The 20,359-nt window shown below is 38.9% G+C and overlaps 1 protein-coding gene across 1 annotated transcript in view; it reads left to right on the top strand.

Moving 5' to 3' along the window:
• The window catches only part of LOC118811859 (mucin-5AC-like), a 33,451-nt gene that overhangs the window by 3,146 nt on the left and 9,946 nt on the right, over nt 1–20,359 (top strand). The window contains exons 6-20 of the mRNA XM_036576404.1: nt 180–267; nt 376–479; nt 1,170–1,383; nt 5,045–5,170; nt 6,014–6,131; nt 6,524–6,662; nt 6,848–6,952; nt 7,363–7,429; nt 7,602–7,736; nt 7,823–7,987; nt 8,122–8,216; nt 14,671–14,797; nt 15,619–15,874; nt 19,825–19,874; nt 19,971–20,074. Coding sequence (XP_036432297.1) covers nt 180–267; nt 376–479; nt 1,170–1,383; nt 5,045–5,170; nt 6,014–6,131; nt 6,524–6,662; nt 6,848–6,952; nt 7,363–7,429; nt 7,602–7,736; nt 7,823–7,987; nt 8,122–8,216; nt 14,671–14,797; nt 15,619–15,874; nt 19,825–19,874; nt 19,971–20,074 — 1,893 coding nt within the window. The remainder of the gene's footprint in view (nt 1–179; nt 268–375; nt 480–1,169; nt 1,384–5,044; nt 5,171–6,013; nt 6,132–6,523; nt 6,663–6,847; nt 6,953–7,362; nt 7,430–7,601; nt 7,737–7,822; nt 7,988–8,121; nt 8,217–14,670; nt 14,798–15,618; nt 15,875–19,824; nt 19,875–19,970; nt 20,075–20,359) is intronic.

Genomic DNA, 20,359 nt, shown 5'->3' with positions numbered 1-20,359 from the left:
CTAAGTTCCATTCATTGTACTGTTAGAACTCAAGCCTATATAAGTAATCAACCTTTTTATCATAAGTTGCTAGAACACTGAGAAATCCAGTGAGTGCTATACATTGGTTATTATTCAGACATTTCTGTACTGTATGCAAGCTTTATGAATCATATATGTACTGTGTTATGCCTGCCCAGGTTGAGATCCCAACAAAGTACAGGAATCAGACCTGTGGACTGTGTGGTGACTTCAATGGAGTTAAGGACAATGAGTTCATTGAAAACGGTGAGTCAGATCCAATAGTTATCAATAATCTTTTGTACATTACATTACAAAATGTATACTTGCAGCTTTAGTTACACATTCACTCAATTTTCATATCCACTATAAAAGGTGAGCTACTGTCAGAAAAAGAATATGGGCATAAATGGAAGATGGATGCACCCACACAGACATGTGAGGAGATTGAGCGCCACACTAGGAAATGCCCGTCTAAGGTATAATCGTCATGAAATTTCTATGGTTGACGAGTTTGTTTGCATTTTATACAGAGTCCAAAACAGTGCAAGTATTGGTTAAACATGCCATGTTTAGATTTAAAAACATCAACAGTGTCTGAGTCTCTGATGGTTTGAGGAAGGGCATTTCACAGCCGTGGAGCAGCACTGCTGAAATCCTGGTCACTAATGGAACAAACACAACTTGGAGAGAGGAACAGTGAGGACAGCAGAGTCTGAAGGACAGAGTGAAAGGGCAAGCTTGCATAAGTGAAGAAGGTCAAAGAGATGAATATTGATTAACCATACGAAGTTTGGAATTAATCATACGTTGTTCAGATTTAAAAACATTAACCATTTCTGAGCCTCTGATGGTTCGAGGAAAGGCATTCCACAGCCTTGAGGCAGCACTGCTGAAATTCTGGTCACCAGTGCAATGCAACTGTGAGGAAAAGTGAGTAGAGCCTGTCTGACGAGCTGAGGGCACAGACAGGCCTGGAAAAGTGTAGATCAGAGAGATAAATGGGTGTTGATCTGTTTAGGGACTGTAATGAGATGAGTTTGGAAAGAAAGAGAGTAGAATGAGTTTAAAGCCTGGCTGCTGAGTTTTGTCTTTTATCAATTATTTTGATTTGATTTTGTTGTACTTTCTAACAGTTTTGATCTTACCAATTTTTTCATCCTTTTCAGACAGTCTCATGTAAAAAGCTGCTTTTTCGTAAAGCCTTTAGTAGCTGTCACGAACTGCTGCCCATTGAGGCATTTGTGGAGGCCTGTGATAGAGACTTGTGTCAGTGTAACAGCAGTGAGGCTGTGTGTGTGTGTGACACAATATCCGAGTTCTCACGCCAGTGTGCGCATGCTGGGGGCAAGCCGCAGAATTGGAGGACCCACAAGCTGTGTGGTATGTAATCAGAGTAATTAACATAAATCTGGTGTCGTGTGCAAAGCATTGAAACCTGAGATCATAGCAGGAAATGATTTATCCAAGGGGACCAAGTATGGAGTCTGATTGGGGTCTTTAATAGTGACAAGAAAATAAAACTATCACAGAAATGTGGTCTCAGTGAGTTGCAAAAATAATTAGGTGTTGTAAACAAAGAAGAGAAGTTGTGCTACCTTTTTTCTCTTGCAACACTTTTTTTAGGATAAATCTTTTACGTCACTATTTTTTTTTTGGCGTTTTACGCTACTTTTTTTTCTGCGATACTTTCCCATTTTGCTTTACTCTTTTTTGTTTGCACGTCAGTTTTGACCTCTTTTTGATTTGGGGGTGTGGGAGGAGGAGAGAGGTGTGGCCAAGATGGAAAGGCGTGTCATGGACGTTTCATGTCATCTGCTGGAGCCGCCGCCGCACAGCCCGTCATTTCAACCATAGATATACATACCTAGATGCTGTGTTGGGTACAGCCAGGCACGTCAACGGTGCCGCCGTCAACATCACTGCTGGACTGCATTCAGTACCATTACAGAGCGGCAGCTTAAGAAAAAACTGTCCAAAACTACACTATTTAAAGAATATTGCACTCAGAAAGCTGAGGGGATTATATAACGGAGAGAACAGTGATCCACGCTCATGTTTGTGTGATGTTTATGTAGATATGGCCGTGTGGTTGTTGAAGCTCAGAGAACCTGTTGATGTGATTGTTTTTCCTCTGGTTTTATATTAAGCTTATTTCATGTAGTAGTTATTTATTTACAATGATGGTTAATGCTTTGTAGCTTGGTAGGTTATAGCATTCCTTAGATCTTCATAATAGATTAACGTTAGCACCTTCTTACACCAACCTGAAGTCAGCTTCTTGTCAGCTTCTTGTTTGAATTTTCCCGATCCACCTTAAATGGTGCAGCTTCAGGCACCAGAAAGTGACTGCTGCACCATTTAAGGTGGAATGGGAAAATTCTGCCAGAAGCTCTTTTAGTTTCATCCTATTCATGCAATTTATGATTATCTATGTCATACTGCAATGTCATACTGTTATACTGCATTTAGTTTATTTACTGAAAATAGGCGTTTGATTTAATTAAAACTGTTAATCATCCGCTATTCTGAAAAATACCACCTTTAGAAAAATAAAAACGTGTTCCCCGTTATACATCTGTTATTGTTTTAAAAAATATGTTATATCTAATTATTTTTAGTAATGGAAACACAGCATTTTGGAATGAAACTGTTCAGCTGTTTCCACAGCTGGAAATTACAGCTATTTTTCTGTGCCAGTAGGTGGCAGTAACTGCGATAATTTCTATATGTCAAGCAGCCATAGAGTCTTGAGTGAATATCTCTATGAAACTGTTTAAGAGAAGCGAATGAAAATCATTGAAATAAAAAAAATATCAGTCAATAAAAAAAATCTCCAACATGAAAGCATTTTTCTTACTTTTACAGGTGATTTATGCATACGCGTACTGGATTATATACGCAGTTTACATCCGCAGATATAATGTTTACACGTGGTACTGCCTGGTTGTCTGAGTGTTGTGAGCGCTAGAATGTATTTTCGTGCCTCACATTATTTTAGACTAACATGCAAAACAAGCAGCTGTTATCTGTGGTGAAACAGAACGGATTCGCTGTTGTTTCTGAAGTAATAAGGATATACACGCTGCCTATCAATTATGAACTAATTTCCGAGTTCAGTGGTAACTGTAGGATAAACCACTGCCTCATGAGGCGCTGTGTATCAACATAGGAGTTAAGACGTGTCATGTTATTAACAGGAACGATGAAATAAAACTATGGCAACTGTTACAAGGGCTAGTTGCAAAAAGATGTCAGAGTAATCTGTTAATTTTATTAAATAAAGTCACTAGATGGGTAGAAACAGACAAGATAACGTAAGAAATCAAAAACGATAAACTCACGACCTGACAGATGAAGACCGGCAACTACAAGGGCTGCTTACACAGCAAGATGAAGCAGAAGGACGAGATGATGAGAGGATGGAGCTACAGAAAAAACACAGATGACTTTGATAGACACACTATTCCAGAGCACTGTGTCTCAGGGGGATCTGGTGGCAACACACATTAGTTAACACATGAATTCCTGATAAAGCCGTTTGTTCTTGATTGTGTTAACCTGTAATCTATAAATGTCTGTCGGTCCAGCTTGGCTCGTGTCTGTCATGACGGCATTAGCTGAAATGACGGGCTGTGCGGCGGCGGCTCCAGCTGATGACGTGAAACGTCCATGACACGCCTTTCATCTTGGCCACACCTCTCTCCTCTTCCCACGCCCCCCAGATCAAAAAGAGGTCAAAACGGACGCGCAAAATGGGAAAGTACTGCAGAAAAAACTAGGAGCGTAAAACACAAAACGCAAAGAAAAAACAGTGTCACAAAAGATTTATCCTAAAAAAAGTGTTGCAAGAGAAAAAAGGTAGCACAACTTCTCTTCTTTGTTCGCAACATCTAATTATTTTTGCAACTCACTGACACCTTTTATTGTTTTATTTTCTCGTCACTATTAAAGACCCCAATTTGACTCCATAACCAAGAACTGTGACAATCAAGACTGGATAGGGAAATGGACACTAGTGCAGAAGGATTTAATGATTGGCACTCAAGTGAAATCACAAAGCATAATAAGAGGCAAGAAAATATAAGGCTAGGTAGGACAGGCTAATATTATTAACTAATACAAATGGTAACAAGGTAAACACATTAAGACAGGTAACAGTGAGATTAACAGGAAGCTAATGCTAAGGACTAGTCTAGTGGCAAGACAAGGCAAAAACTTGGCTTAGCTGAAAGATGGTCTAAGAGAAGGTAAGGCAGGACAAAGGGCCTAGGCTAGGCAGAAACAATAAGCTAAGGCTTATCAAGACAGTAAGCTATGTTCAGGCAAGAGGAGGTGCTAAGGCTAGGCAAGATAAGAAATGAAGGCTAAATCAGGACAAAACAAGATATACAAATCTACAAGGAAACTAACAAGGCAACAGACACATGGGAAGGCAGTAGGCTGCACAGCTCGAGTCTCAGAGGGTGTGGTTTTTAAGCAGTCCAGTACTGAGAAGGGAAAATGCCACAGGTGAAGACGGTCAGGAGCACGGACAACTGATCACCAGGAGGGATAAACTGACAAGAACTCAGTCTTATTCAACACCTGCATGATTTGTATTGTGAAATAGTTCTTTTTTTTAAGTAAGACCCTTTTCCGAATTCAAATAAGATTTTGCTGAAAAACATTAGTGTGGCACAGTTTTAGTAGACAAATGGTTTGTCTCTGTCACACAAAGTGGTCTCAGGGTTTGGTGTCGCAGATGGTAGAGCATTATGCCATAGATTTACTGTGCTAAAAGCTGCATTAAGGTCCAAAGTAGAGAACAGTTTTAGGTTAAGTTTAAGATTACAGCTGGCCTTTAGCATGAAGGGTACAACCAGAATAAAATCATTATCAAGGTATTTGATTAAAAAGAAGAATTTCTCTCCAAAAAAAACAAACATCAAAGCTTAAAAACGTTTAAGCAAATGAAAAATTAAAGTAAAAAAAAAATGTCTCTTACTGAAAGACAGTGTTCTTTTTGAGCACTAATATTATCGCCTGTATTTCTTCTGTATAGGTAAAGAGTGTCCATTTAACCTGGAGCACAAGGAATGTGGGAATCCATGCAAAGACACCTGTTCTAACCAAGAGGGGAGCGTAGTCTGCAGTACACACTGTAGCGATGGCTGCTTCTGCCCACCAGGTAACATACACTCACAAACAGCAGTAACACACAAATAAAATGGAAAATTGTGTTTTGTACAAGGCATGGTTTTGCTCAGTAGACCCAGCTTCAGAGACTGGCGTGCCTTACAAGACTTTGCACCTGCACAGTAACTTAAAACTTTGTTTGGGGGAAGATATACACTATATGGACAAAAGTATTGTGACATCTACACATTACTTCCACAGGAGCTTTTATGACATCCCATTTTAAATCCATAGGCATTAATATGGAGTTCGTCCCCCCTTTGCAGTTATAACAGCTTCCACTCTTCTGGGAAGCTTTCTACAAGATTTTGGAGAGTGTCTGTGGGAATTTTTGCCCATTCATTCAAAACAGCATTTGTGAGGTCAGACACTGATCCTTGATGAGACGGCCTGGCTCACAATCTCTGTTCTAGTTCATCCCAAAGGGCTCTGTGTGGGCTAGTCAAGTTCTTCCACACCAAACTCACCCAACCACACCTTTATGGACTTTGCTATACAGTCAGACATGTAACGTTTTCCTGGCATTTGCCAAACCCAGACTTGTCGTCAGTGGAAATACTGACACGTTTCCCAAAACCTTTCTAACATTGAGTACTTAACAGATTGTAAAAATGTTCATTAATTACTGAATGTTTTCCAAAACTCTTCTTAATTAAAGTACTACGTAAACTAAAACAAACTAAACTAACAGCTTAGAAGAATAATTCATTATTCACAATGTGTGTCTTTATTTTTCATTTTGCTTGCACGTCTTTAGGTAGTTTACCTGCCACTACATCTAAAAGTGCAGTCCAGTAAATTATACAATTTCTTGATTATGTATCTTGTTGTCTAGGAACTGTGTTTAATGATATTGAGGAAAATGGCTGCGTCCCAGTTGATCGGTGTCCCTGCATCCACAAGGAAAAAACTTACCAGCGTGGAGAGTCATACAATACGACCTGTAAAAAATGGTAAGTATATATATAATTTTTGCTTGTACTGCAAACGAAGGAAACACATTCATAGGAATATACTTTACAGTGACCTTTTACTTACTGAAGGCGAATATTCACACATCTATACTATTCTGTGGGTAAATAATGAATTAAAGGGGAGTTTTTATGGTTGGAAATATAGTTTGTGGCACGAATTAAATAAAATCTATTAATTTTCAGATTTTTTAGATTATATTAGATTACAGTGGTTTTACTGGATTACATACATGTCAGATAAATGAAATAAAAGCATTGAGAAATCATGTTATAATCAGAGATTAAACAGGAGAAAATGTATAAAATAAATTTTTAAATTGACCTTAAAGGATTAAGTCTTTATTTTTATTCCCCTTCTGTGTTGTGGTCAGTGTGTGTTCTGAAGGCCGTTGGAGTTGTGTAAACCTGGACTGTCCTGGCACTTGCTCTATACAAGGAGGATCTCATATCACCACATATGATGGCAAAGCTTACACCTTCCATGGAAACTGCCACTATGTTCTTTCCAAGGTTACTTTAACTAAATTTGCGTGAAACTAAGGAGGTTTTTCATTTATTCAAACCAATGATATTCCAAAACGATATGCCAAAAACAACCTCTGTAATCACTGATGCAGTTTATTCTGAAGATATGTAGCTAAGTTATAAAACCAGTAGTAGTCATAACAGATGTTTGATACATACTTTCTTTTCAGGATGAAATAAATGATGTGACAGTATTGGGGGATCTGGTGCAGTGTGGGCAGACAGAAACAGAAACATGTCTGACTGATGTGAAGTTCATAATTTCAGAAACTACTGTAAGCATTTCAAAGTATCTAATGGTTTAAGGTCACATGTGAAACTTTAGGTATAACGGAGCCATGGCCTATGCTCTGCTGTTTTTTAATAGAATTGATTAATAATATTCAGTAAAGTATAAACTAATGTTTTAAAGAGAATACAATTATTGGGTTATTTTCAAACGTAAAAATAGTTTTAAAAACACTTGGAGTATTGTTTTATTGTTTATATTGCACTACTGTCTAAATGGCTCATTTGTTAAAGAAATTATTGTGCCAAAGGAATCAAATTATTGTGTTTTTTGGGTAGTTATTACAATAATAAATACAATGGATATTGAGAATGAGAATTTATCTATGAAAGATTTTTAACATCAGACAAAGTATAAATAACAAATACTTCTTAATTATTTCTCTTAAATAAACAGGTTACTGTCTCATCCAGTGGCTCTGTACTTGTGAATGAGATTGCAACCAAGCTTCCCATTTTAAATGGTGAGTTTTCTTAAAAATGCCTTCCATTTTTACGTCACGATAAATTCATAATGCGTGTTAAAGCATAATGCAATGCTTATTTCTAGATTAAGAAGAAACACTAGACGGGAAAGACCATTGATTGTGCAAAAGCTGTGGTGTTTGAAGTATTATTCTCTTATTTTTGTCTCAGATGATGTCACAGTCTTTAAGCCTTCTACATTCTACATCATCGCTCATGCTTCAGGCCTTCGGCTGGTGATCCAAATGGTTCCAGTCATGCAGGTGTTCATAGTAGCCAGCTCTCAAAAGAAAGGAACATTGAGTGGTGTGTGTTTCCTGAAGCACTATGAAAATCTTTCATCTTTCTCATAATGCTGAAACCTCCATGATAATACAGATCTTTGCCTTTAGGTCTGTGTGGGAACTTTAATGATGACCAGACAGACGACTTCAAAACAAAATTAGGACTAACAGAGGGCACAGGTGCAACGTTTGCCAACACATGGAAGGCTATGTCCAACTGTCCTGACATTAGTATGAGTCAACAAAATCCTTGTAGTATGAGTGTGGAAAAAGGTACACACTTTAACCTTTTAATGTACATGAATCCAAATTTAATGTACAAGACAACACTTTTGAAGAAGCAGCTTCTGTATGAAATTTACATGAAACAATTTCATTCAAAAGTTTCAAATTCTCTGCCCTTTCAGAGAAATATGCCAGGGAATGGTGTACCATGCTTACTAAACCAAAGGGAGTCTTTTCACTCTGTCATGCTGAAGTCAACCCAAAAGACTACAAAGATGTAAGATTTGTTTTTTTTTACATCATATGTGCAGGGGCAAAATTGAGCTATAGCCTCGAAAATGTTTTCAGAAGCCTCAGATCTTTTTTCTGGGATTAAATATATGGTACAGTGATTTGATTTGACAGTTTAGCGAATCATTCAGTAAATATTTCAGTCTAACTCTGTTTTACTGGAGGAGCCTGTTGCCAAGCTGGGCAGACTCAGTTAGAAGCAGTTTCCTCTCTTTCACACACAGGCTACTTGGGCCTCTTTTGAGAGAATCTTCAGTCTGGTAAATGTGTGTGCGTATTAGTTAGCATAAGCAATGTGCAAATTTTTTTTTTTCAAAGACGTGTGTTGCTTCCGACAGTGCAGTTACTGGAATAACTTCATTACCAAACTCCAATGATTTATCAATTCCGATTTTTAAGAGTAAAAACAAGCCAATTTTGGCTGTTATATTTGCACAGGGTTCATATGGTCATGAAAATCCTGGAAACGTCATGGAATGTAGACATTTGGTGTTCCAGGCCTGGAAAAGTCATAGAAAATAATAAGTGTTGGAAAAATCATGGAATTTCCTGGACTTTTCCCCCATGTAGTTTGTCATTTCATCACAGTTGAAGCACAGAAAAGTCTAGATTGCAAAAAGCACAGAGACCTGACACTGATGAATCTGCACATGGACCAGCTTTACTAGCATGTTGTTATTATAATGAATCTCGGTTAGCTTAGGTGTAACATTCAGGTACCTTAGTAAAGTTGGCTTGCGGTAACTCTTCAGGCTTCTATGGGCTATAACTCCGTAATGCAGTAACACACCTGCAAACACTGAAGCGTTTTATTAGTGCTGATTTGTGAATTCTTATAACCTCAAAAGCTGACCACTAAGATGAATGAAACCAGGTTCAAATTGACCAAGTTGATTTGTGAAAAATTCCACAGTCCTGATTTTGTCTGTCCATAGCCTGCGTAGACCACAAGCAAAGAAAGTGAAATAAATGCGGGGTTTTTTTGTGTGTTTTTTCTTTTTCTTTTTCTTTTTTTTACTTTGGCAGGTTATTTTCGATACAAATTACATAAAAATCTATGACAATGTGTTTGATTTAACAGAGCTGGATTTGTGAAAAATCTCAGCAACAAAGCTCAGTATATTTGAATGCTCCATAAAGCTCTATCCCTCTGGACCATGGCATTGAATATAACTTAAAAGTCTTTGCATCAAAAAAAGAGAAATATAATTTTTTGGCTATGGAGTTTTATTTCATATGCAAAAAAAAACTGTCAAAAATCTTGCAAATTCACTTGTTTTAGGCATTATCTGATTTGAGAAAACTTTAACAAACAGAGTTTGTAATTTTTGATTATTCAGGTTTATTTCCATTATCATGTGTAAAAATAGAATATAAATAGGGTATTGTGGTTAGTTGGTTAAACATTGGCACAATAATAAAGAGAAGAAAGCAGGCTCAAATTGACTCACCTGATCTGTGAAAACGTCCACAACAATATTTGTGTCTGGCAGTCTTTTACAGATGAGCTTTTGTACTAAATGCTGAAAAAGGTTTTGACTTTGGAATCAGAGTTCAAATCTTCTGTTAGTCAGCTTTATGGTTCAAAGGGTTATCAGTAAAGGACTGACAAACACAAATTTTGTTGTGGAAATTTTCACAGATCAGGTGAGTTAATTTGAGCCTACAAAATTACAGAAGTTTTCTCAAATCATGTAATGCCAAAAACAAGTGAATTTGCAAGGTTTTTATGGTGTTTTTTGCAAATGAAATGAAACTCCTTAGGCAGATAGACATATTTCTCACTTTATGATGGAAAGACTTACACATGGCTGATTTGAGCCTCTGTGTCAGCTTTTTAAGTTATATTCAGTTTAATGCAGTGAAGTGTTATTGTCCAGAGGGATAGAGCTGTATGGAGCATTCAAATATACACTGTAAAAAATAACACCCTATATTAAATTAATAAAATTAGTGCAACAGATTACATGCAGTATTATCAAGTAAATATTACTCAGTTGGTTTTGAGTAAAAACAGTTCAATGTAACCATTAAAAATTCAATATGAGTAGAAGTAAATACAAAAGAATTATCAAACCATTAATCAATTATTTTCAAGGTACTTCGTAATACTGAGTTGTTTTAAAGACAAACCCGGAAATAATACTAATCATAATGTAATGTGCCAAGCAGATTCAGATGCTCGCAGATGTAAAACACAAAGGAGGCTTTACTTATAGAATCACAATCCAAAGTCGTCACAAAACAAGCATGGGTCAATTCCAGAAAGCACAAGAGAAACAAACACACAAACATAACACCAGGCGAAATGTCCAAAAAGGGAAAGGCAAAAACGTAGTCGGGAATACAGGCAAAAGGTCAAAAATCAGTAATCATACACAAGGGCTAATAATCCGAAGGGCGGAGCAAAAAGGGCAAAGTCAAGAAACAAAAAGCAAAGGTCATACACGAAAAACATACAATGGAATGAATGCTCAGTAGATCACACGGTGGATATAATACCGCAAAGTCCCTATGCTAAAGCCCGGGCTTACAAACTAAACTAGGTTTGTCATATGATCAGTAACACAGGTGACACACATTAGAATTAGGGAGAATGAGAGCGCTGATAGGAGCACGAAGTCTTGTGAGGAGTCAGGTGACCTCCCGGAGAATTCTGGGAGGTTGAGTCCAGGTTAGTGTCAGCGTTTGTTGACTGTGTGGAAGTCATGTGATCTCCCAGAGGATTCTGAAGTAATTCTTTATCTCCTATTCCGTAATTTCGTTCGGTGGGCAATAATTTATGTGAATAAAAGGCCACTGGATGTAATTTCTGTGGTGTCCCTGTGCGCTGGGACAATACGGCCCCCATCCCTGTCTCGGAGGCATCTACCTCTACTATAAAGGGCTCGGCCGGATATAGGGTGTTTGAGAATGGGGGCAGCTGTGAAGGCTTCCTTTAATTTCTGAAATGCATTCTCTGCCTGTGCTGTCCACTTAAGCTTAATGGGACCACCTTTTTATAGGGACGTAAGAGGGGCTGCTATAGTGCTAAAATTACGAATGAATCGGCGGTAGAAATTAGCAAAGCCTAGGAGTCTCTGCAACTCTTTAACTGAAGATGGAGCTGGCCACTGGAGAACTGCATCTACTTTTTGAATGTAAGTATCCATGGCTTTCTCTTCTTCTTGAGTCAGAGGATAGATCCTAGCTTTGGGAAATGTGGGATTATCTACTAATTCTATAGCACAATCATAGTCTCTGTGTGGGGGTAGTTTGGTAGTGTTATTTTGTTGAATGCCTCTTTTAAATCTATATATTCTGCAGAGATTTGGACTGTGAGGTCAGCATTTGGGCTTTCTATAGAAGTAGAGAGGACAGATAGTGAGGGTTGTGTGATGCAGGATTGAAAACAAATCGGACCATCTGAGGATAGTGTGATCAGACCAGGAAATGGAAGGGCTATGTTTCTCTAACCAGGGGAGACCCAAAATTATTTCAAATTTGGACTGTTCAAGAACTAGAAAGGATAAAGTCTCTTTGTGTAGAGCACTGGTCTGTAAATCTAGGTGTTGAGTCACTTTTGAAATGGTCCCCAGGCCTACTGGTCCTCCATCTAGAGCAGCCACCTTCAATGGGGTCTAGAGTTCTTCTACCGGAATTTGAAGCTGCTTCACCAGTCGGGCGTGAATGAAATTTCCTTCAGCTCCGGTATCTATTAGGGCTGAGAAAACAACAGATTGGTGATGGCAGTTACTGGTAACATGAAGGACTTTGAAACCAACCCCTTTGTGGGCACACTCACCACATTAGCTCCACGTGCTGTCCAGGGGTCAGGGCCCTATGCATTTGTGGTCTGGCTCGGCACTCATGAAGTTGATGTCCGGCTTTACCACAATACAAGCATAGATGGTCTCTCATCCGATGCAGCCTCTCTTCTTGTGACAGACGGGAGGAGTCACACTGCATGGCTTCCGAGGTCTCCCCCTGTTCAGATGAGGTTCTTACCCTGGTGGCTAGTCTTCTGACATTTCTTTCGGTTTTGTGCTTGCTGCGGTGATGAAGCAGCTGATCTAACCGGATGGCCAGATTGATGAGCTGATCCAAGTTCAGGTCGTCATCTTTACAGGCTAGTTCAGTTAATATATCTGGGTTCAGTCCTTGTCGAAACATGACTAACAGCGCAGCCTCATTCCAGCCACTGCTAGCAGCTAACATACGGAACTCAAGAGAATAATCCACTACTGAGTAAGTCCCCTGATGTAACTTTGAAAGTAATTCCCCACTCACTTTGCCTTCATACTGGTGGTCAAACACAGTCTTGAATTCTTTAAGCTCCAGCTTGCTGTCGCCCACTCTAGAGCTTTGTCCGTCAAGTGAGAAATTATGAATGAAATTTTGGCTTGATCCGAACTGGTTGGGGAATTCTCAAAGTAAATGGAACACTGCAGCAAAAAAACACTGCACTTGTCTGGGTCACCATCATATTTATCAGGCTTGCTGACGGGAAAAACAGCAGATGAGGCCTCAGCCTGAAGTCGGGGGCTGGTAACATTCACCTCTGTTTCGCTAGGCTCATGTTCTGAAGCTGAGTTTTTAACCCCTTAACACTCGTGACTAGTTGGACCAACTGAGCCTGCTGTTCAGATTGCTGGTGGGCTAAAGATTCGAGGGAAAGAGTGACACCAGACAATACCTGTTGGTGCCATCCAAGGAGTTGTCCTTGCTCTGCCAGAACTTTCTGAAACGCCTCCGGGTCTGCTGTCTGCATTTGAGGTGAGGTATTCTGTAAAGTGCCAAGCAGATTCAGATGCTCGCAGATGTAAAACACAAGGGAGGCTTTCTGGGAGGGAGAATTCTGGGAGGTTGAGTCCAGGTTAGTGTCGGCGTTTGCTGACTGTGTGGAAGTCAAGTCCGAATCCAACGAGGTACTTGGAGGATGCGTGACACATAACATACACCATATAATTGAAATAAAATCACTAGTGAACTCAAGTCTCCTTTATTTCTGTAGCACAAAAAAGACAACAAGTGTTGGCCAAAGTGCTGCACAATGATATTAATTAAAATAACCACAACTAACTAAGCAAAACTACACAATGCATTGATCAAGGAATAGAAATAACAACATGCATACAAAACTTGCACAAACAGAAGAATAGGAACCTTATGCAGCCCAGACTACACAGCACTACTTAAAAGCATACACACAACAAAATCTTGTTTCAAGTCAACACAGTGATTTAGACTTGAGTAGCTGCTTTCTTTTGGCATCTTCATAATGTCCAGCTCCATTAAAAGTTTCTGAAACGTATTCTTTAGTTCTCTTTCATGTAACATGAGGGATGATTTATCCCACATTTACAGGCGCAGAAACAAGATCCCTTACCTGACTCAAGCTGCATGGTAGGGGAAATTTTGAAATAGAATTGTCTGACAGTGTCTGAGAGACTGAATTGGGAGTTGATTTTCTTCCAACAAAACATGAAAAAATTCACACCAGACAGGACAGGAAATACTTAAAAATTTAACATTCCTTATTTATAGTAGATTTACTCAATGTGTGCCCTGTTTTGAATAACTTAAATTGGATGATCTTAACAAAAAATGTAAGAAAAATACGTAAATTTTTTAAAACATTTTTAATTACCTTAACACAAGTGCCTTGCTAAAACTTAAGAACACTATTATATTGAATACATTTTACCTAAAATGTTTTGTAAAATCATCAAGACCACAAATTCAATTTTTACAGTGTAATGAGCTCTGTAAAAATGTTCACAAATCCATCTCTGCTAAACCAAACAGTAGATTTTGAAGTCATTTGTAGCGAAAATAACCTGCCATAGTAAAAAACTGGACTGTGAAATTTTTGACAAATCAGCCTGGTCAATTTGAACCTGGTTTCTTTCATCTAAAAACTAATCCCTCACACCTTTAACTTCATATAACTTGTTTTGCTGGCTAAATAAAGCAAGATAGGTGAAAAACATGGAGAAACAGCAAACAAAGAAATGCTCAGTTGGCACAAAAGGAAACTGTAGCAGTACTTTGCAAAGTGTATGTAACAACAAAGTCTTTATAAGGCAGAGTTGATGACATTCTGGTGAGGCTGGTTAGAACTCAGATGACAGTGATCTGGAGAATAGATAAGGATTGCATGAAGAAGATGGGGTGAGTGACACATGCGCTCCCAGGGATTTCTGGGAGTTGGAGTCTGGGAGATGAGCAGCGTCCTGAGTGTTTATGACTACAGAGCCGTAGGGAGCCGTGACAAGTGGGAAAAGTCATGGAATTCCACTGTTTAAAAAGTTACGAACCCTATTTGCATAACTGTGCAAAATGGGCCATGGGCTCAGGCCCTAACGCTGCCACGCCCCTGCATATCAGTACATTACATGCATAGATGATATTTGAGGAATTTAATTAATGACCTTAACTGTGTTGCTTATTTTTTGCAGAGGTGTATTTATGATACATGCAACTGTGCCAAAAGTGAAGAGTGCATGTGTGCAGCTGTGTCCTCCTACGTATATGCGTGTGCTGCCAAAGGTGTTCAGCTCCACAACTGGAGAAACGCCACCTGCGGTGAGATTCCAAACTGTTTAAAAAGAAACGCCCCCATTAAACTGAGTACAGAACAGCTTACTATGAAGAGAAGCTTCAAATCTAATAGTAGAATTGAGAACAAGCAGCTACTAAACTGGGAGACATTATTTTAAAAGAAGCTGGAAAGTAAAACTATTCAGTGATTTCCATTACTTTTCATATGTACAACAACAATTCTGGGTAAATAATAAGATGAAAACAAGGACACACAACAATAATTACAAGCTAGAATTACACAAAGTACACATATTAAGAGTATAGAACTACAGGAAACAAGCTGGGGCAGAGAGAAACCGACAGGACCTTTGTTTGGAAACTGTGACAACAATTGTAGATCATTCACCTAACTAACAAAAGCAGAAAAATCATCTATACTCATTACTGTCAATGACAATTTGGTTGAAATGATAAGAAATGTTAGAATATTTAAGCCAGGTGTTGAAACTAAACTCTAGAGTTGTAGACCAGAACCAGACTTAGACACTCTGATCACAAACCTCAGTATTTATTTATTTATTTAGTAAAAAGCAACAGTTCTCCTTCTTAATTGATTTCTTTAGCACTCTTTCCAACCCCATGTCAACTGGATAAAAACAGTAGAGAACACAGTCACCTGTTTAACTGAACAGTACTGAAAGTGTTTGTTTTTAAGTGCCTTTTTAACCAGGTTTAACTACTTGTTGATGAACCAATTTTGTTTACATGTTCATCAGTATTTTATCATCACTTAAAGCAGTAATTAAAATGTTGAAGAATTTTTCCTACTATGAACATGTTTATCTCATGTTTGTCTCGTGCAGATAGATTCTCCAAAAATTGTCCAGGCAATATGCAGTACTACTACAGCCTGAGCAGTTGTGCGACCACCTGCCGCTCCCTCAGTGGATATGACTACACCTGTCATTTGATCCACACACCTGTGGACGGCTGTGGCTGTGCCAAGGGCACCTACCTCAATGACAAAGGCGAGTGTGTGCCTGCCTCCAGCTGCCCCTGTTACCACAACAGTCAGATTGTTGCCCCCTCTCAGGTCATCACCAAGTATGGGACTACATGGTAAGAATATGAATTTAAGTTTTAAATGTATTTTTTTGGTAAAACTAAAAGAAGTAGCATTACTGAGTCACGAGGAAAAAAACATGTTAAAATATGGTGTATGTGTGTGCGCTGCTGCGAGTCGCCTCGTAGAGCCTGAAATAATAAAAAATAAAAAAGTTAGAGGTGTCTGGTCAGATTTTGTGACCACGTCTTTACGTCTTAACATCACAAGCACAGGCTCAAAAACAAGATCTGTCTTGATGTTTAGATCTCAAATACAAATCAACATTATATTGATGAAAATATAATGACAGTAGTTGACAATTCACTCACATCCTCAGAAGACACATCCTTCACCAAGTTTTCTAAGTTCTCTTATAATACTTTTTCAACACACAGTCACCAGATTCATTGGCTTGGGAAAGGGGTCAGAAGAAGCATTGAGCACTAAACCTTCTGCAAATACTGCTGTGATGTACCAGTTTGATTCCTCCTAACTGATGCTAAAATGATACCCATTTAGAAGATATCTGAGAGCACAAAGTTGAGTGACTGGTGTTAGATTAGAAGCAGCAATATCTCTGAGCTTCCATACCACCAATCAGTGAGGTTCTCTAAATATAAACGGGCAGAACGTGTTCATTTGGCTGTTCAGACTTGGAATAGAAATTTTTGTACATGTTGGGCACCGCAGTTTGGGACAAATATTTTCTTGATGGTGCAGTGTATCTTCTTTCAAGGGTTTTAACGAGGTATATAAACCTGCTGTGCTCTACTGTAGCTATAGGAGCCACATCCTTCACGATGTAGTACAAAAATGGCATCAGTTATTTCTTTCCATCTTCTCGAATCCTTTCCATATTGTGTAGCATCTGTAAATGCTGGTGTTATTGACAGCTGCTTTTTGAAGGCTGTGCGCTTGGCAGTCTCTCTCTTTATTTGAGCCATGCACTGTTTATATTTGGTAATATCATTGCGCTCCAAGTGTTAAAACAGATTGGTAGTATTACCTTTGGACGCTGGAAACACAGCAGAAAAACAGTTTCATTTGACTTCTTTTTGTTCTGTGTCGTCTTCACCAAAGCCAAAATGTGTCCAAACGATGGACAGGACATTTTTCTTTAGTACAAGCTGCTCAAGTTGCTCAGTTGGCTCTGTGTTTTAGGTTACGTTTACACAGTACGTAAAAGTGGCCCAAATCTGATATTTTTCTTCATATATGACACAGATGTGTCATCTGTGTGGCAGTGTGAACAGCAAAAAACATATTGAATTTGACATTTTCAATTCTGATTTGAGATGCTTTCATATTTGGTACTGAAATACGATACGTATGCGATATGCAGCAACACGACAGCCAGATCGGAACTCATGCGGCTTTTAGGTCTATCCAACTCCACATTCATCATAATTTCGCGCTGCTGAGACCTCATAAACATTGAGGGTGATATTTCTGTACAAAAATAGAAGAGACTTATCCACAACACCTCCGTGTTTAAGGGATTTTGAATGATATGGCTGAAAGCGGTCGTAGGAGAGCGAGGCTGCAGCGTCAAAGAACAGTTAATAGTCTGAAACCAAAGTTCAAAGAATCAGAGGACGCGAACCAAAGAAGTGACTGTGGCCAAACTCACCCTTTTTATGGCGAGCTCGAACACAATCTGGGTGATACACCCAGATGTCAGTCAGTGAAGTTTCATGATCGCTCCTGCGATGCTGGCGAAGGTGAAACTGAAAGCCCTGGGAGCGACTGGCGTTCGTTGGTAGTCATGATTGTTTACGTCTGGATGAGCCACGTAAAGCAATGTGACGCATTGTTCTTTTTTAGTTTACAAGCATGATCTGTTTAGACTAATGTCGCATATACAACCCTATTTCCAAAAAGGTTGGGACGCTGTGTAGCATGTAAATAAAAATAGAATGCAATGATATTCAAATCATGTAAACTATATTTTTAAAGGAAAATACTACAAAGAAACATACCAAATGTTGAAACTGAAAAATTTTATCCTTTTTTGTAAAATATATGCCCATTTTGAGTTTGAAGCCAACAACACGTCCCAAAAAAGGTGGGATGGGGGCCTGTTTACCACTGTGTTTCATCACCTATTATTTAAGCAACACTCTGTAAGCGTTTGGGAACTGAGGAGGCTGACTGCTGTAGTTTTGAAAGTGAGATGTTTTCCCATTTTTGCTTAACATAGGATTTCAGCTGCTCAACAGTTCGGGGTCTCCTTTGTCGTATTTTTCATTTCATAACCCTCCAAATGTTTTCAGTGGTGACAGGTCTGGACTGCAGGCAGGCCAGTTTAGCACCCAGACTCTTCTAATACAGAGCTGTGCTGTTGTAATACATGCAGAATGTGGTTTGGCATTGTCTTGCTGAAATAATCAAGGCCTTCCCTGAAAAAGGCATCGTCTGGATGGCAGCATATGTTGCCAAAACATGTATATATCGTTCAGCATTAATGGTGCCTTCACAGATGTCCACATCATCCATGCCATGTGCACTAACGCACCCCTGTACCATCATGAATACTAGCTTTTGAACTGTGCACTGATACCAAGCTGAGTAGTCTTTAGCCCAGAGGACACAGGTTCCATGATTTCCAAAAAGAATTCCAAATGTTGATTTGTCTGACCACAGGACACTTTTCCATTTCCTCTCAGTCCTTTTTAAATGTGCTCGGGCCCAGAGAAGGTGGCAGCATTTCTGGATCCTTTTTATGTACGGTTTCTTCTTTGCGTTTTACAGTTTTAACTTTTGCATTTGTTGATGCAGCGCCGAACTGTGTTCCCAGACAATGGTTTTCAGAAGTGTTCCTGAGCCCATGCAGTGATGTCTGCTTTTAATGCAGGGCCTCAAAAAAATTATGGCCAGCAAATACTGGTTTTTGGCCTTGTCCCTTGCATACAGAGATTTCTCCAGATTCTTTGAATCTTTTAATGTTATTATGTACCGTAGATGATGAAAAGCAAAAGTTCTTTGCTATTTTATGTTGAGAAATGTTGTTCTTGAATTGTTGCACTATTTGATTGTGCAGTCTTTCACAGAGTGGTGAACCCCTCCTCATCTTTACTTCTGAAAGACTCCGCCTCTCTGAGATGTTCTTTTTAGACCCAATCATGTTACTGACCTGTTGCCAATCAACCACCAGGTGTTTTTTTTAGCATCGCACAACTGTACCAGCCTTTCGTTGCCCCCGTCCCAACTTTTTTGGAATGTGTTGTTGGCATCAAATTCAAAATGGGCATATATTTTTCAAAAAAACAATAAAATTTCTCAGTTTCAACATTTGATTTATTGTCTTTGTACTTTTTTAAATTAAATATATGGTTTAAATTATTTGCACATCATTGCATTTAGTTTTTATTTACATTTTGCACAGCGTCCCAACTTTTTTGGAAATTAAGTTGTAGATCACATTTAAAAGATAATGTGAACAGCCAAACAAAAAAATTAGATTTGGTGAGAAAATCAGATTTGGGCCACTTTTACCTGCTGTGTGAACATAGCCTTAGCTTCCACGTCGCAGACTGGACATGGCAGAGTCATGTGACTACTCGCGCGATTACATTTTTAAGGGGACATTACAAGAACACACAGTGAGGAAAGGATTAACAGAATAAAAAAAAAATTGAAATAACTGACATGGGCAAGATTATGTTGGTTAGAGGTTCTGAATGTCGGTTTCGATTACTTTTACATTAATTGTCCAGCCCTACATTATACCCAACCCTATGCACAACCAGCAATACAAAATGCACTTTGTCTGCAGTTATACATTTCCACCAGAGAAATGTATCAGTCACACATATCAGAGTACATAAACCACAATAAATGAAATCTAGATGTAATGTACATGTAATGTACAATTCTTGGTGTAATATACCTGTAAATAAACACTGATCAGCTTAACTGTTAGAATGTGTTATTTCTAATTAGATGTTATTCTATCTTTCCACAGCACATGCACTGAGGGCATGCTAGACTGCATCGGGCAGCAAGAAGTTCCAAGTGAGCACTAATTTCCTAATGTAAAAGTTGACTAATGGACTGTGTGTCCTGGAATTGAAAGTAAGTTTTGAGTTTTATTTTTATTTTCTCTTTTAGCCTGCAAAGCTCCTATGTACTTCTTCAACTGCTCGAATGCTGGACCTGAAGCCAGAGGGATAGAATGCCAGAAAAGCTGCCAGATGCTGGACTCAGACCAGTGTGTAAGTGAATCTGCAGACTGTGGTGGATGAATACTGTTCTCCTAGTGTGTATATATGTACACAACAGCAAGCCAAACTTCATTCAAATGAAAACATGGCAGTCAGGATATGGCCTCCAAGCTCCAGTGCTTTATTGAGCTGCACATTCATGCAGCCAGATCAGTATCAGCTGACTCTCATTAAGGGCAGCGTGAGCACCCGAGCCGAGAGGGAAAGAGAGCTTGCTCTCCAGCTCGGTCGCCTGAATCGAACGTGAGGTGTAGTGAAGCGGCCTTGCAGCGGAAC

This window comes from Colossoma macropomum, unplaced genomic scaffold (genome assembly GCF_904425465.1).
Source record: "Colossoma macropomum unplaced genomic scaffold, Colossoma_macropomum, whole genome shotgun sequence".
Classification (NCBI taxonomy): domain Eukaryota; kingdom Metazoa; phylum Chordata; class Actinopteri; order Characiformes; family Serrasalmidae; genus Colossoma; species Colossoma macropomum.
Note: the sequence above shows the minus strand (reverse complement) of the source record. Positions and strands in the feature narration are given on the sequence as shown.